Here is a 16,796-nt window from a genome sequence, read left to right as displayed (position 1 = left end):
TTCCATATTATATAAGCTGCCCCTCGACAGTGACACATTGTTTTAATTTACTAAACTGTGGCAAGATTTGAAAAATGCTTTTCATTTCTGTCTGTAATAACTGCTGCAGTTCTTTGGTTCTTCCATTTGAACCTTCAAATAGGATTCAGCCAGAAGCACATCGGAGGACACAACTTTCCATTTCCTCAAATACTCCATAAAGTATTCAACTCGGATCATCGTGGAGTGGCTTGTTGCAGATCGGCTATAATTAGATTCCCTTATGTGTGAGAGGTTTGCAGGGTGCTCATCATTTTTATTTCATGAGGCATGCACTGCTGGCCATTATGACTAACCGTTTTCTACTTTGAGAAAAGCAAGGCCCTGGAAATATTAATACTCATGAAATAGTAACTACTAAGTGTTGTTGAGTGGATGTTTTTCTACAGACCTATTGAAGTTAAATCTTTATCACTTACAGCTAAATTACCATCTGACTACAGCGCAATGAATGTTTTAATATGATCAATTATATTATCTTTGACGAAGGTAGGATTTAGATTGATGCTTTTATCAATGAGGGAAAGCGTCAGCTCTTCTGCTGAGTAAAAATGGAGGGACAGCGCCCCCTGGCTCTGACCATGAAAGTCACATTTCTTAATCATGTATTGTTTCTAGTGACGTGTACTGCTGCCCTCATGGTCAGGTCACCCTCATCTCAATGGGTTTATTGCCTTGTTAAATAAAGGTTAGAAATAATAATTTCCTCATAAATGTTTTTTTCTTCGTTACGCTTTATTTTTTATTTTTTACCAAGTCTGTACAACTGAGCAAGAAATGTGGTATTTCGTTGTCTATCTTGTTCCTGTAACTACATCCCTGGATGTTTTGTTTCAATCCAATTCTTCCTCTGACACGGTCACCTATTAAAAGCTTATGATAATCTCTGGAAGAAAAGAGGCCAGGATCCCACAGAGTAAAAGATTCAATTAAAAATCTTCCCCGTTCTCCTCTTTCAGTTCGAGAGTGAACAATCCCACTTCAGAAGAATTGCTTTGATAGCATCTGTTGAAGGCTGTTTTGATGCTGCAGCCAGCAGAGAAGCAGAAGTGCACTTTTAACTGTGTAGTTGTCTGCAGACTCCAGGCTTGCAGTTGGACGTTGAGATCAGTAGATTTCAAGAGCTCTTGAAAGCTTGACAGACAATGTGCCTGGTTTAGAACATGTGCTTGTTCTCAGGAGGAAGATGAGATGTGTTTAAAGAAAAAGGAGCATAGGCATATTCAAACACAAAGCGTAGCACTCCTCATGTTGTGATTACAGTTTATATATATTTTTAAAAAAAGAACCAAAGACTTAGAAAAGAAGCAAGTTTAAAAAAGTATTTATAATATGATACAAGGATATTTTGTGCAAGAGGTTGTAGGGGCTGTGAAACCTGTACAATATGAACAAAGCACTACAAATTCAGTGGCAACCTGAAAGCAGAATATGGCTACTGGGCCATGACTGTGTCCAACAGATAACTATTAAGCTACTAGCAGTATTATACAAACAGTTTCCACCAGTATGCAATGGCTGTATAGGATTAGATTACATATTTATATAAAGTGCATAAGAAACAAACACTTACAGAGAAGGCCTGAAGTGATTTGTGACTGAGTGTAAAGCCACCCCCACATGCTGGAGCCCTACTCATCATATGGCCTGGTGGTTGGGGGAACATCACTGTAAAAACTTAGCAGGATCTTAAACTTTTAGCCATAGTTCATCTGCAGAATATATACTGTATTAAAAATGTATGAAAAGGGTACCAATCTGTGCAATATATTGACTGTTACAAATAAACTATATATAAGCTGTTGTGATAAGGTTCTTAAATTCCCCTTTATGTTTATTTATAAATACACACTCGCTGTTAACTGCTCCATCTGCACTAGAGCATAGCACCACAGGCTCCTTCTCCAGCCACGAAAAGCCAAATCACCTGAAATAACTGACAAGGTTCTTTTCTTATTTCAGGGGAATAAGACGTCTTTGACATAAAGGATATAAGAAAATATATGCATTGTTAGTGACTAGAATACATGGTTTGTTTATAGGTCATAATTCTGTTGGTTCTCCCCTCTAATATTGTTTCAAGGTTACAAAAAAAAAAAAATTGAATTCAGCATCACAGTTGAGTCTGGAGATAACAGAAGAGCAAAGAGGCATCAAGCAGTCCATCAGACTCTGTCTGGCACCTCTCCATGCCAACACACCAACAGCTGGGGATGAGGGGGGTTTATCTAGGTCTGCTGAGAACCCTGTTAAAAGACAACACCAGCAGTTGGGATACATGTTTGACTGAATGGACACAATGTGTGCTCCATATTTACATATAATATACACAAGGTCCTTACTGAGTTGGTTCTTTTACGTTTCCAGCAGTCAGGGTTGAGCCTCTTCTGCTCCTCGGCCAGAGCCTTGGCCTCCATGGTGTACATCCTCCTCTCCTCACTCTTCATCTTCTTCCACTTGTCACCCAGGATGACGCTGATGGCTCTGCAGTGTAAAGTTACAGACAGAAGATCAAGGACCTGACCTGTTCAGCATTCATGTCTTAATAATATCGGCCTAACTGTTTCTTTCTACGACTTCCTTTGAGTGGGAGATGAACACAGCTGTCTTACATTGTTGTTCATGAAATGTTGCCATAAAGGCAGGGTTGAAACCTTTAAATAAAGAAGTAAGGTGTTTGGGTCCAAGATAATAAACTTGCACTGAATATTCTTTAGACTGCAGAGCTTGATAAAACTTACATGTTTACTCACATGGTAAGCCAACTGAAAGAAAAACAGGACTATAAAAACCACCATCTACATCAAACAAAGCCCAGCTCATGGACAAAGTCAGGGCTATGTTTGTTGTTTATTGTGATCCGGTCCAAAGTTGTTGTTAGCAATGAGCAATGCTAAGTGTTTGGAATAATGAAGTCATAATTTCATTTAGTGCAGAAACGCTGTTTTTGACGCTACTCATGTAGACTACAAACTGTGACGTCGTTCTTTCTTTTGTTCAAGTGATTTAGACATTCATCAAGCTAAAGTTGATCGTTCTAAAAGTACCCTTATACTGTACATGCTAGTTTGAATGAGACTTTTTTTTCAAACCTGTTGTCCTTCCCAGGATACATCTGTGTGTACTCCACTCTGTACTTCTTGGCAAAGAGCATAAAGGCATTCATTGGCCGCTTGCATTTTGTGGGCGTGGCAGCACTGGCTGTCCCTGAGGTGTTGCTCCTGTTTGATTTGCTCGTGGAGGATTGTGGAGAGCAGGAGCGCTCGAGTTTATCACAGTCTGGGCTGACAGCCCCCCCACTAGAAAGGGACGTCCTGCGCTGACGAGCCATGCTGCTGAGAACATACACGGCGGAGGAGTCGAGTGGGGTGAAGTCGTAACTACGGGAGAAACAGAGGAAGAGACCACGTCAACGGTGGGTTCAACTTACATGCTGTACAGACTGTGGGTGATGGCGGAGGCTGCGCCATTAAGGCCACACATGCGTAAGCGTTTCTAAAAGCCCAATTTTTAGATCAAGAAATGAGTAATCTTATCTACCAAATGTCACAGTGTTATTCATTTGGACTTGTGTGCACGACCAGCAGAAGTCTAAAATCGACTCTCCTCTCAGCTTCTTTTCTTTTTTTTCCTCTGGTTTAGCTTCTTCTCACGCTCACGGAAATATCTGCTACTCATTGTTAAGCAGGTAGAGTACAGAGGGTTTAAGGATGTGTTCTTTTTTTCATATCTAAGAATTGCTCGCTGCTGTCGCTGTAACAACACTATGAAAGTGGTGAGAGTAAACCATATCAGATTTGTTTTGGATCAGATGACGAAACGGAGTAGCCCGTGCAGATTCAGAAGATAATTCTCTGTTTACAAAATGACTTACCAAGTGATCATTTCATGTGTTATTTCAACAGTGCTGGTTACCTCATTACCTAAAGCAATATCCTATTCTCATACTCTTGTACCTTCTGAAGGTGTCAAAGACAACAGAGTCGTCGCAGTTTATGGCATCTGGGTGGTTTGGTGGCAGACACACATCGCCCAATTGCATCTCATAGCATGGGATCCCATGATGCACCACAGTAAGGCTCGGATAAAAGGAAGACCACCCTGAGAAACACAGATGGTGAGTTACAGATTGTTAGGATAAAAAGCTGTATATTAATATTAAATGTGGAAAAAAAGCTGCTTAGCTTCTGTTGGCGAAGGCTAATGTCACATGTTGTCTTTAAATCTGTTTTTTTTTTTTTTTACATCATTTGCATCTTCTCTTAAAGGAAGAGAGAGAACAAAACGTATGGTAGATATTACCTTTATTTTTGACAAAAAATGGGTGATCCAGTCGGCATTCGGCTGATAAAAGGCCTTCATCGGGTGAGCCAGGGTCAAAGGTCAGTTTAAGAACTACCTGGCCGAAAGATACAGTTTCCTCATGGTTCACCAACTTCAGCCCCTGTGAGCCGTATCTCTGCAAGTGAAGCATGAAACAATCATAAATAAGAGTGTTCAGGAAAATTGCCCACGAACCAGCAGGAGGGAGTCACAGCAAAGACTGTATGGTGCAATCTCCACAGACTTAACTGAAGAGCCTCATTAATCGACCCGTTTCAACAGACATACCCCGGAATGTGAATATGCAAATATGTTTCTGTTGATCTCAGATCTTTGATTGATATTGTGAATGTGTCGAACTCTACAAAGCCTTGATAAAAAGTCAAGAATTGTCATGATTGCGTTGGTCTTTCTTACTGACCTTCCACTTTGTTCTTTTTGGGCAATGTCTTAAGGGGCAGTGTGCCTGAAATAATCAAGAACTTTTTTTAAGGAGTGCACATGTGAAAAAATGCTTAAGAACAGGATCCTGTGCTCAACAGAGGGAGGACAAAGAGGAAAAAGAGGCAACAGATGTAAAAACCACTTGGCCTCTCTTTGACTTAAGCGTCTGCGATGCTAAATGAGACCACCGCTGCAAATTTAAAAGGATGCAAGGTTTGCAAAAAACAGTCATGCACCCAGGTACTAATTCCCTATACCCTCGTTTCTGAGCACATTTTATGACTTTTAAAAAAAAAAAAAAATTTTAATTGCATTGAAGCAAAATCATGCACTCACTTCGTCATCATAGCAGCAACACTAAACACAAGTTGGATTCAGCTGGAGAGCATTTCACAGTACAACTAATAAAATGAGGATCTAAAAAAAAACATTCTCAGAATATGTAGCATACCTTCAGAGAGGAGGAGGATGGCATCATGGTTTCATCATCTGAGTCTTCATCAGAATCCCCGAGTTCATCCGCGTCTTGCCACTCCACATTAGGACCTCGGTGGAAGCGCAGGCGGGTTCCTATGAACACAACAGTGAGACACAATGGATGAATAAGCAGATGTGTTGGTTAAACTTTTTTTTTGTTTAAAGGCTGCAGTACAGCTGTTTGGACACATGAGGTCAGAATTTCTACAAGTGTGATTCATGCTTATCTGTTAAAAGGAGAATGTTTTAGTCCTGATGAGACTGCTGCACTGCTGTGATCAATGACACGTTCTCATATTGTGCAGAGGGAGGTGTTGTTGTTTTTGTTTTTTTTTTTTTAAATGGAGGCTCTTTGATGGAAGGAAACTCATAATTAGTTTGTTTGCATCTCTACAGTGTCACAGGAGATCCTGGTATTAGACCTGGTACTAATGAGGCTTTGAATGCTTGTTGTCAGCTCACTCTGAGGACAGAGCTATTACTGCCAGTAGCCAATAGAACACGTTTGATCACAACAAAAGAACAGGCATCACAAAAAGGATTTGGACTTAAAGTATATTTAAAAAAAAAAGAAGTTAAGTTTCTCAAATCCTTAACGTTACGAATTTAAAGGTGAGTTTATATCTACACACACAGTTTAAAAGTATATCTTGTTTTTCTAAACTACGGGATGAAAATCTCAAGACCATTTTCAAATTTTAACAAGGTCTAAGATAAGCTTGGGTTTAACTGTCACGTGTGCATTCACTGGTGGTTTTTAACATTATGCAGGCACCTTTGAGGAAGCCATGCCAGGCTGTGGATGGCCAAGAGTGAGACCAGGCCATATCTTCATCATCAGAGAAAGATGAGGACATCGAGAAAACTCCAGACTCTGATTCACTGCTGGCCTGCATTCAAGATAAGAAATTCACATCAGTACATTAAAAACACTTCACTGCCAGTCATACATAAAATTACAAGTGAATAATGAAGGATTGTTAGGTTTTCAAAGACAGACATTGTAAGAGAAAAGTTACCCTGACACGCCTGCGCTCCCTGAGGTGGCCCCGGAACGGGTTGGGTGCACTACTGGCTAATGGAGGCCGAGCGTAGGAATGTAAACTGTTACTGTTGCCAAAGATGTGGACTGGAGAAGATCTGGAAAGAAATGATATTCTACTGAGCAAGTGTCACAATAACACATTCAATTATATTAGCCCATATGTTAGAACTCAGAGACCGCTGATGTTATTAGTGTGTTGATAACAACAAGGTTTTAGTAAGTCTAGACTTAGCTCCAACTGGTCAGCCCGAATTTCAGAATAAAAGCATGTTAGAGATGTGGACATACCGGTAGTTTGATTTTGATCAGACCTTGTTAGGTCATGGATTATTGTAGGGATGTATTGTTAGGCATGTCAAATGTATGCATACTTTGCACTAAAGCCACTTTTATTCTGGCTTATTTTGGTCCACACCTCTTATGTGGGGCGTTCTTCAGAAGGGGGCTTTGGGGACTGGTGGCAATGTTGGCCAGCTCAGTGAGCCAGTTGGTTCGGGGGGAGCAGCTGAGCTCCTGGTGGGACACCCCTGCTGCAACCCGAAATAACCCTGGAGACCTCTGGTCTTCTTCCACCTCCTGCAACTCCGGCATGTCATCTTGGGAGAGGATGAGTATGATTTTCATAAATGTTTATATGGTAAAGTTTCATTTGCTTTTAATGCAGACTGTGTTTTCTTGAAGATTTAGGATTTTACCATAATCCATGTTGCACCCAGGGGATGAAGGCAGGTCCTCATTACACTTGAGTGGATCAAAGGATTCATCCATTTTTACAATGTTCTCCTGTTTATTCTTTTTTTTTTTTTTTGACTGGCTGCAGGTCAACTCACTCAGCTTCCATCTTCTTATCCTGCATCACCATCTGGTTTGTGCCAACAAAAAAATATATATTAAAAGCTTTCACCAGCAAAAAGAAATCAGTGCATATTTTTTCTACAAATTGTCTCTCAGTTTAACATAGCAACTACCCTTTCTTCAGGGAATTTGACTCTTTTTACGCTATATTTAATACTGGGTGACTGGGGGAAACATTTTACTGCAGTTTTGTTTCTTTAAGACAAGGAACGATCAATGCAATAAAATACACTAGAATAGTCCGAATTCCCGTCCCGAATGTCGTTTAAGTGACATTTCATGTTAAATAAGGAGACATATAGAGGAAACGTAGGCAGTCTGTCGGGAATCCTTTGTCTCTGAATCGACACAGTATACCCCTGAGACGAGTCATGTGACCAGTTGCGTGGAGGCCTTGTTTATAAACTTAAAAGGATTTGGCGCATGCGTACCAATGCTCATTCATTCATAACTGCGTAGCAGAAGTGTTAAATAAAAGAAAATGTGTCGTGAAAAGTGAGGTATGACGGTTCGGAAAATGAACTCAAGAAATAATGAACGATGTCGACATGGTAACATATGGTTCGCATTGTTCGAGAGACATAGTAAAACATTTAAAATGTTGTTAAAAATCGTATGAATCAATACAGGACCAGAAGGAAGAAATAAAGGTAACTTTGTGGTGTTCCTCAAGTTCAACAACGACTCGGTGCGTCCGCTCTGTAAACACGAAAAGTAGTACTTAAAGTGTAAATAAAACGTTTTAAAAGTACTTCCGCGTCAAAAAAAAACCCACAAAAAAACCCCAACAACAACGAAAAAGAAAGTAGACAAGAACACAAGTTGGACCCAGGCCTGCTGTTCTCCCACTACTCAAAAAGCAGCAGCAGCAGTGTGTTCAGGTTGAGCCTAGAGTCTGTCGGGTCTGAAACTGTAAACAAAAGAATGTCAACAAGTTGAGGCATGACGCAACCTCTCTACCCCGTTTTAAATGAATGACACGAAAACAACCAGGAGACACTGGACGATATTTTTACCCTAAAAGATGCAGATTTTACGATAGGATTGACTAGTTTTGATACGACAAAAAACTCAAGTTGGGTGGATTGGTTATCATCAAAACAACAAGCCTCGCAGTGAAAAAAAACCCCCACTGTCGAGCAAAACGTCGTTTGACGTCGATATAACGGATGACAACCCCTTTAAAACATCAGGTTTGACGCGCTAAGTTGTGGCTCACAAAATGCTCAAATAAAAATCAAGTTGTAAATTATTATTAATTCGAAAAAAAGTAGTTAACTTCCCACTTACCAACCCCTGTCGCCATCAAGAAACTCTCTGGCATTCACTCGAGGGGTGGGAATGAATCGTTCGAGAGAAAGCCTCCTATTGGCTGGAAATAACGTCAAAAACAAGAATCCCGGCATCGTATTGGTTCATACTGCTGAGAAAAATAACGAGGGCGGGGCACGTTTTGTTGATTATCGTATCATTGGATGAAAGTGCATGCCTGTTACTACCCAGAAACAGCTGATTGGCAATAGAAAGGAACAATACATGGTTATTTTTCATCCGCAATGTTGCAACTACAGCAAGAACAATTAACCCATATTACTTTCTAGAATCTAGATTATTTCCCTCTCCCTTTTTATTTACTCTTTGCTTTCACTTGAAATTAATACATAATTATCAATTGCATGACAATACACAAGAAAAGAATGAATGAGTTACTATCAACCTTGTCTCATAATGGGGACAAGACTTATTTATCTGACACACTAGATGTTGAATAGACATTTAAGTGTGCCAACCCTGTGCTGTAAGAAACTAATAATTGTGTAAAACGCACATACAAAAAGGCTCTTTATTGACATGAAAAGTGAAATACAGTTCTTCCAGCCAGCTTTATGTGTTACCTTCAAAAGTTACCAGTGACATTTGCAGGAGGGGAGGGGGATAAATTCAGAAGGTTAAATGTTCAAACAAACAGCTCTATCCAGCTTACAGAAATACAGAATACTTAATTATTTATTTTTAACAGAGAGAGAAGAGGGGAGCAGAGAAGGCCCACTTTTGGCCACTGTTGCAAGGGAACAACAGAATACGTGTTTCCAAACAGTAAATGTTGTTGGCAGAGGTAGGCAGCAATAATGGATGTCATAATCATCATTTATGTTTCACTGACACAAAAACAGAATGACTGAAATTTTACATTCAAACACAGGGAAAGCAAATGTCTCAAGACATTGCCAAAAAAGACAACAGTCTAGTGGGGCAACTTATTAAATTATGAGTGGGCCTATATAATAACAGTTAATACTCATATTGTACAGCAATATGTTGTATAGTCTTACAAAACTATCAGCTATCTTACTGAAGTCTGTTTTAAGTTTTTTCTTCTTTTTTTTTGTTTTTTTTGTTTTTTGCAAAGGCATAGTATACGGCTAACAGCCACAAACACTGACCAACAATGATATACAGTGTATGAACATGTGTCCATCAGTTCAAATCTTATGACAGAAAATAACGTATTCAGCAAAAATGCTTGAGTACTGCCAAGTCTACATTCCAATGAGATCAAAATGTAAAAGACAGAATCCAGAGGTCTTTCTTTGCAAATTGCCTATACTTTCTCACATGGGGGCTTTGTATCAGTGTACCAGTGCACGTAACTCTGCAGGAGTTGGTGATCGTGCCAGAAAATGTGACATCTTTGCCCTTAACTATCCAGTAGGAAATTAGCTTTGGCATCTGATTTTGGCAGACAATGTTCAGAAATGTTCAAATGATATAATACTGAAAGGTATAAGTATAACACAGAAAATGTGAGAGTAAAAAAGTGTTCAACTAAAATATTATATATGATGAGGAAGAATGAATGTACACTTACATTTTTAAGGTTTTAGTTGTGATAATTCTAGTTTAAACAAGCTTTAAGCAACTCTGCTTTGGCTTCCACACAAGGTGGCAAACTGTCCTAAAATCAACCTTGTCTCATAATGGGGATCAGACTTATTTATCTGACACACAAATGTTGTGGTGAATATTCACATTTCTTGTAAGAAAAGCTGTTAAAATGATATTGACAACATTTGTTTTCATCCAGTCAATTTATGGTCCATTGGAGGCTTCTCATGCACTTTGTTGCTCGATCTCAGTGCTACTTCCAAACAAGGTCACCAGCTGCTCCTCATAGTTCGCTATGTTTCTCTTCATGATGTCCATGCAAGGGCCCAGCAACCTCTCGAAGGCTTGAACGTCCAAGACTGACATAAGAACAAAAGAGTCAGATAAACAAACCTTGAAGAGGGTTATATACAAAATAATAAAAATAGGTTTCACAGCAAATGCATGAAAGACTAATTATTTCACAAAATGTACCCAAGCATTTGACGCTCCCCACAGCATAGGCAGATGCAGCTCTTGGTTTGTTCGTGACGAGCGCCAGCTCCCCAAAATACTGGCCCCTAGAGCATGTGGCGATATCCACCTCCTCCTCCTCCTCCTCCTGGTCTTTTTTCGTCTGGGAAAAAAAGAAAAAAAAAATCACTCTAAGACATCCAAAATGCTAGAGTAACACATTTTAAACAACAAGTTGGAGGTTTTTTTTTCAACACATACAAAATGAACATACCCTGCTTCTTCTCATGGTGATTCTAACCTGGCCGGACTCAACAATGTAGAAGCAATCTGCTAATTCACCCTGTAATATAAAGCAACCATTTAATGTGAGAAAAAAAAAAACAAAAAAAAAACAATTCAAGAACAAGTCATGTAAAAAAAGATGAATCACCTGAGCAATGATTTGCTGTGTATCACCATACACCTTAGTAGATAACACGTCTACTACCTTCATTCTCTCTGAGAGCTGCGAATGAAAGGACATTTGGTTTACTGTAAATGCAGACTGCACTTCATAGGGCTGAAGGACAAATCTTATATTCACCTCTAATGACATAAGCAGTGGTAGTGTTTCAATGAACGCCTCATACAGCTTCCTCTTCTTAGCGTTGTTCTTCACAATGATCCTCCTGAATGTCAGACGATCCTGTAACACAACGTTAGAGTCTATTTAAGGGCCTATCTTGCTCCGTCCACTAGTTAGAATAAAAACTGAAGATCGTTAACCAAGTCCAGCAGCCTTTGGATCAAGCTTCAAATTTACCTTGACCTGGATGAATGAGAACCTACACAGACATAGAAGTCTATCTGTTGGCCTATATCATTGGGTTGATGTGGGTCTATCAAAGATGTGTCAGTATTGTGCTAATACAAGAATGTATTTTTTTTTCGATGTATATTTCATCTTATAAGCATGATTCACCGGAAGTTTTTTTTTTTTGTTTTCTTTTGTTTTCTTTAAACACAATACAGAAACCAGTGTACCGGTTGATTCAGAAATGTTGTCATCACTGAGTTTCTCCTGCTGAGATTCCATACATTACAAAACTCACAACAGTGTCTGCAGCACATGACGAGTAGTGCTCATTGACATTTTCATGCCAAAGTTCTTCTCAGACCCACTCACCAAATAACTAATCTAATGCCAAATGACATTTAGTAGCAGGCTTCTCTGTAAACAGCACACAGGGTTCTTCAAAATGTAACATTTCCAAGTACTACAGTACAAGCGGCAGCACACGTGCTCATGTCATCCTGCTGCTTTCAGTTATACATCTTTAGAAGTCTCTCAGCTGTTTGTCATTTCAGCTGAATGGTATACCTTTAAGACTCAGATAATAGTCCACAACATTAGATGACATCATGCAGTGGTATATGCCGATCTACTGTAATGTTAAAAGAAGCCAAAGTAGTCTTCCAGCTAAGAAAAAAAAATGTTTTTCTACCCATGAAGTAACAAGCAAATCAAAGAGCAAGCACATCAAGCTTGTTATGGAGTAGTTAGTAGAGCCCTTTTCCTAAACCTGCCTCAAATGAAAGCTCACACGACAGACTACAGTTTGCCCAGAGGCCCTTCAGCAGGAGTCTGTTGGTTAGACAGGACAGCCTGCTTGTTCACAAACTCAAACACACACTCCAAGGTCAACAGGGGATACAGCCGAAACTGCCCAGTTTTCACACAGATGACATAACAAAGCGTGTACCCACAGTTAAGGGCACGGTCTTCTCTGTGTTATTAATAACAGCTTCACAGACAGAGGAGCAACTAAGGATTCACTACAGCGTTTTCCAGCCATGATTCATAAATTCAATGGATTTTTGAAAAAAACAAAAGCATTCAAGAACAATTTTGAGGAATGCAATTGTTTTCACCTGGACTTATATTTCAGTAGCAGTTGTCACATTTTGATTAGATATAATATCTATAGTACTCAGCTTCCTCAGTTCATCAGAATCACACGGACAAACTGACTGTCTGAACGACTCTGAGAGCTGAATGCTGAGTCAGCAACAAAAGATTTTTCAAACAGGCCTGTGTCTGTGATTATATGATTTCACATAATCATATTACACATTCTTGGATTGAATATGCTTTTTTGTTTTTGCTGCATTCAATTTGTTTTTCAGAATGCTATCACTGTCAGATGACATGATCCCACCCGTGCTACCAGGTATTAACACTTCTTCAGACAACCTGGATATGTTTACAGTAAATCATGATCACTGGCAGCAAAGTGTGTTATAGAAACCTGAGCGTGGAGCCAACAGTGCTCCAACATGAGGATTTAATGGTTTACTCACCAGGCACCAAAGGGCTCCAGGCGAGGTGGCGATTATCGTGGCAGCCCTTGGGGTGTTGTACATCAGTGCCAGCTCTCCGAAGCTGCCTTTGTTGTCATAGCAACCTACCAGCTTTTCCGTGCCATCCACCTTTACGAAAATATGAAATGTCCCGCTGAAGGAGAAATCAGAGAACATTTTAGTCAGCAGGAAACATTCATTCAAGGCATTCTTTTTTTAGCTATGTAATAATCAATAACCTGCACATTCGCAAACAAGCTAAAATTCTTACGAAAGTGACAGAAAAGATCACCTCTCAATAACGTAAAAGTTGTCCCCATCGTCATCTTGATCAATGATGTGCTCCCCTTCAGTGCAGAACTTCTCAAACATGGCATCCAGCACCTGAGACATCTGTTCCTGTGGTGTTATGAAACGTTAGTCAGAGATTCAAACTGGAAATGTATGAACAACCATGCAGAAATCCGAATGAAGATCCAACTATTTCAAAACAGCTGTATGAAAAATCATGCAGAGTGCACTGAGCTACGGCAAAAAGCTGCTGACCTAAAGCCATGCTCCTTTTTGTGATTCAAAGATGGACGAGCACAAAGCTGAGCAGACAAGAGCACTTAAAGAATAATTCACTCACTGGATCCAAATTCTTGAACAGAAGAATGTCCCTACATGCTTCCTGTAGTCTCTGTCTCTGCTCGTCGGTTTTTGGGTGAGTGATCTGCAAAATTGAATCACAGCTTTAATATATATGCATTTATACAACAGCAGTGTTAATAATGTTGACATTAAACTCATATTGAGAGCTACAATTCAAACTGTTTTAAAACATCAGTATCAGTATTCATATATCATCATTCATGGTATCAAACACGGTTTTACCCATGGCTCTTTTTCCTCCTCATCTTCATCAGGATTGAACGCTTCAGCACACACTGCATGATGGAGATCCAAAACTTAATGAACTGGACACTCACAATAGCAAATACATCCAAAAAATATAATGACTTCAAAACCGTTTTTTTTGTTGTTGTTGTCTTTTTAAACAGTGAGCCTTTCAAACCTTGTTTTTTTTTTTTTTACGCAAAATAATGTTTTATTTTGAAGACAGAGTAGGACAACAGTCATCCACAATGAAAGCTAAATCCCAGGGACGGCCTAAATCTTTCAATAAACAATCTTTTTTGTCTGCAGTTTGGGCCTTTAGGGTTGCAACACTTTTTTTCAAATGTCTTTGCTGTATCTTCAAGACCAGATACATTGCCCTGTTGTAAAACACTTTAACTGAAATATAGCATTTTGTTTGGGTTGGTTTTCAATTTAAAGTACGGGGAATCTGACTTTGATTTTACAAAAACACAGTGATTAAACTGACAAAACACGTGTTCAGAAAATATAAAGTGTACACCCTGATATAATAAGTGATCTTACCTCGACTAAAAGAAAGCACACTTTCTTTTATCTACTGCCACTGTCCTATTTAGCAGATGTGGGCCTACTTTTCCCATCAGAGGTGATAAAAGGTCTGAAATAGTGTCACTGAATATCTACCCACATTTTCCACTCAGACTGCCAAACATTCAGATATCCGTCCTAAAACAGCTGTTACTCATATAAAGCTACAGTTTTATCATTATCACCAGCAAAAAGGTTTTTATTAGCAGTACTTGTCTGATCTCTCCACCCACGTCTGTCACTGATATCATTAACCAGGCTCTGGACAAAGTGGTTTTACTCCAATAAATCAGCACTATCATAATAAGCTGCAGACAGTGGAGAGAGAAAGATAGAAATACAGACTGGTGGACTGGAGAGAATGTGACATAGCCTCACTACACTGTGAGAGTTTTACCTTTTGACATAACAGGACATGAACTCACCTGAAGCTCTTCTGATGAATCTGTTTATAACCGGGGCTGCAAAAGAACAAAATACTTGTGTTAACGTGTTAAATGTCTTCATCAAAAATGAAATGTGGCTACATATTGAATTATTACAGCCCTCTCCATCCACAGAACATGTGTGTAGCAGCACCCTGGTCTTGCTCATTAGGGATTCATATTCATTTCGCTGAAGCCTGAATAAGGACAGCTGCTTTGAAGTGAGTTTGCCTCTTTGAATGAAATTTAAATGAGAAAAAAAAACGATAGTGCCCAGCTCCAACATAATAGCTGGCTATGAAATAAACATAAGATGGGAGGTCTCATCCATTTAAAGGTTACCAGCGAGTGTTAGCAGACGAGAATCCATTGAAAAATACTGTAATAAGCCACAGGCAAGTAGCTTTCTCGTCCTTTCGTAAGCATTGCAGACTGGCACTCATTGGGATGCTGTGTCAGAGCTCTGGTTGCTATGCCTTTTGCTGCACATGGTGGCAATACTGCACCGGCCATTGTGTAAATTCTGGCCGCCGAGAAGAGAGCACAGTGCAGTAAATGGACTCTCCTCGTCCTTCAGCTGGTTTGTGATATTTTTCATGGATAATGAGGTTAGGCCCATCAGGCCCGTAGCCTACCTGAAACAGAGAATATGTAAATGACCTAGAGCTGCGGGGTCTTTATTTAGAAAAAAAAACAAAAACAATTTTTTCTGCAGCTGCTGTTCTGTTACTATTTCCTCTCCACACAATGAATGCACACAGATGATGAAGGCTGCAGACGCGTTAATGGACCATCATTCAGCCTCGGTGACCATATTTGGCAAATGACAGAGCCATGGTGGATGCAAGGTGGCGCGCCGCGCATCAATGTGCTTCTTATTCCAATGTAGCGCACAACGATGCGTATGCTCATTTATCCAAATACATACATTAGAGATACAGCTATATTAAAAGCCTACCTATGAATTCCTCGTCATCGTCGTCGTCCTCCTCTCCGTTTTCCGAATCGATCTGCATGGCTTCGTCAATGAAATTGACCGCTTTTCCCAGTCTCGGGGCCGAATTTTGGTCATTGCCAAACGAGGCCTCTTTGGTCTCTCTTTCCTTCAGCTGGGTGAAGTATTGCAACGCAAACTCGAGCAAATCCCTGGGCTGATTCCTCAACACTTCCACGGTAAAGCTCTGTAACAGCTCCGTCAGTCCTTCAGGAATTTCTATACTCATTCCTGTTATCAGTCTATGAATGTGGACTAAATCGGTTAGCTGCGAGTTTAAAGATGAGACTGAAAAGGAATGAGCCGAAATGAACAGACCCGGTGCGTGAAACTGGACACACAGTCAGTGAGCGGCTCCTCGCTTTTTTTCTTCAATGAAAATGGCTCTGGGTTTTCGGTCGGAGCATCTTCTGCTGCTTCTGGCTACAGGAAACCCACGCATGTGACCCAGGAAACCATGGCAACCACCTATCCAGGGATTGCGTATGAGCAGCAGCAACGCAGAATCTGCAGTCACAAAATACAAGCGATGGGAAAGAGAAACCCTCCGGTGGTTCAGACAGACATCGTTGAGAGACATAAGATGAATTATCTGATGTACATTTGTCTGTTGTCCAGTATAGTAGGCCCAAATGTTAAAAATCTTATTCTAGTGTCATACACAGATTTTTTAAATAGATATTTTTATAGATCATTATTTTCTTTTCTTTAAAAGCCAAGACGATGACTTAGAGAAAAAAAAACGTGCATAGGCCCTATTGGATATAATAGCCAAATAATGACAATAACAATGTATTTAAATATTCAACAAATAGAAAGGTCAACTGATCAAAGAAATAATAAGGATAAATATAATAGGCTGCTTGATGAATTTGCTAAATGTGATGTCAAACACTATAAAATGTAGAGTTCCATGTTTAAGGAAAAAACTTGATAAACAGTCTTGATTATTCCATTTATTTATCATATCTCAATGACATTATGCTCTTTACAGAATGTCTGTCCCTTTCATAGCATCAGCAGTACAGAAATGTCTTTCTTAAAGTATAAAGTAAATTAATGA

At 39.6% G+C, this 16,796-nt stretch overlaps 3 protein-coding genes across 4 annotated transcripts in view; 1 reads left to right on the top strand and 2 right to left on the bottom strand.

Annotated features, from left to right (window-relative positions):
* The window catches only part of parietopsin, a 150,445-nt gene that overhangs the window by 110,136 nt on the left and 23,513 nt on the right, over positions 1-16,796 (top strand). The window lies entirely within an intron of this gene.
* Positions 1,348-8,576, bottom strand: hbp1 (HMG-box transcription factor 1). Of its 2 annotated transcripts, none has more exons than XM_079345622.1 (11): positions 8,474-8,576; positions 7,024-7,190; positions 6,744-6,924; positions 6,303-6,423; positions 6,059-6,173; positions 5,258-5,376; positions 4,342-4,498; positions 3,996-4,140; positions 3,132-3,419; positions 2,382-2,523; positions 1,348-2,285 (listed from the first exon to the last, which is right to left on the bottom strand). In XM_079345622.1, exons 2-11 carry the CDS (start codon positions 7,094-7,096, stop codon positions 2,268-2,270), a joined length of 1,359 nt encoding a protein of 452 aa, XP_079201748.1. In that variant the 5' UTR covers positions 7,097-7,190; positions 8,474-8,576; the 3' UTR covers positions 1,348-2,267. The 2 variants fall into 2 exon arrangements, with proteins under 2 accessions (XP_079201748.1, XP_079201749.1); XM_079345623.1 differs by lacking the exon at positions 8,474-8,576 and adding an exon at positions 8,012-8,108.
* prkar2b (protein kinase cAMP-dependent type II regulatory subunit beta) lies at positions 10,054-16,202 on the bottom strand. The gene is made up of 11 exons (XM_079345621.1): positions 15,698-16,202; positions 14,740-14,775; positions 13,742-13,794; positions 13,497-13,580; positions 13,158-13,264; positions 12,866-13,019; positions 11,109-11,210; positions 10,956-11,030; positions 10,797-10,865; positions 10,544-10,685; positions 10,054-10,428 (listed from the first exon to the last, which is right to left on the bottom strand). Exons 1-11 carry the CDS (start codon positions 15,960-15,962, stop codon positions 10,295-10,297), a joined length of 1,221 nt encoding a protein of 406 aa, XP_079201747.1. The 5' UTR covers positions 15,963-16,202; the 3' UTR covers positions 10,054-10,294.

The sequence above is a fragment of the Symphodus melops genome, assembly GCF_947650265.1.
Source record: "Symphodus melops genome assembly, chromosome: 6".
NCBI lineage: Eukaryota > Metazoa > Chordata > Actinopteri > Labriformes > Labridae > Symphodus > Symphodus melops.
This window is presented reverse-complemented; position numbering and strand designations above follow the sequence as displayed.

Excerpts from the sequence above, each read along its gene's own strand:
- prkar2b (XM_079345621.1), bottom strand. The coding sequence starts at position 15,962 with ATGAGTATAGAAATTCCTGAAGGACTGACGGAGCTGTTACAGAGCTTT. Across the intron at positions 11,031-11,108 it reads CACTGCTTATGTCATTAGAG|CTCTCAGAGAGAATGAAGGT; the intron begins GTGAATATAAGA and ends TTTCATTCGCAG. Across the intron at positions 10,866-10,955 it reads CACAGCAAATCATTGCTCAG|GGTGAATTAGCAGATTGCTT; the intron begins GTGATTCATCTT and ends TTTATATTACAG.
- hbp1 (XM_079345622.1), bottom strand. The coding sequence starts at position 7,096 with ATGGATGAATCCTTTGATCCACTCAAGTGTAATGAGGACCTGCCTTCA. Across the intron at positions 6,174-6,302 it reads GGGAGCGCAGGCGTGTCAGG|GCCAGCAGTGAATCAGAGTC; the intron begins GTAACTTTTCTC and ends TCTTGAATGCAG. Across the intron at positions 4,141-4,341 it reads ATTTTTTGTCAAAAATAAAG|GGTGGTCTTCCTTTTATCCG; the intron begins GTAATATCTACC and ends TGTGTTTCTCAG.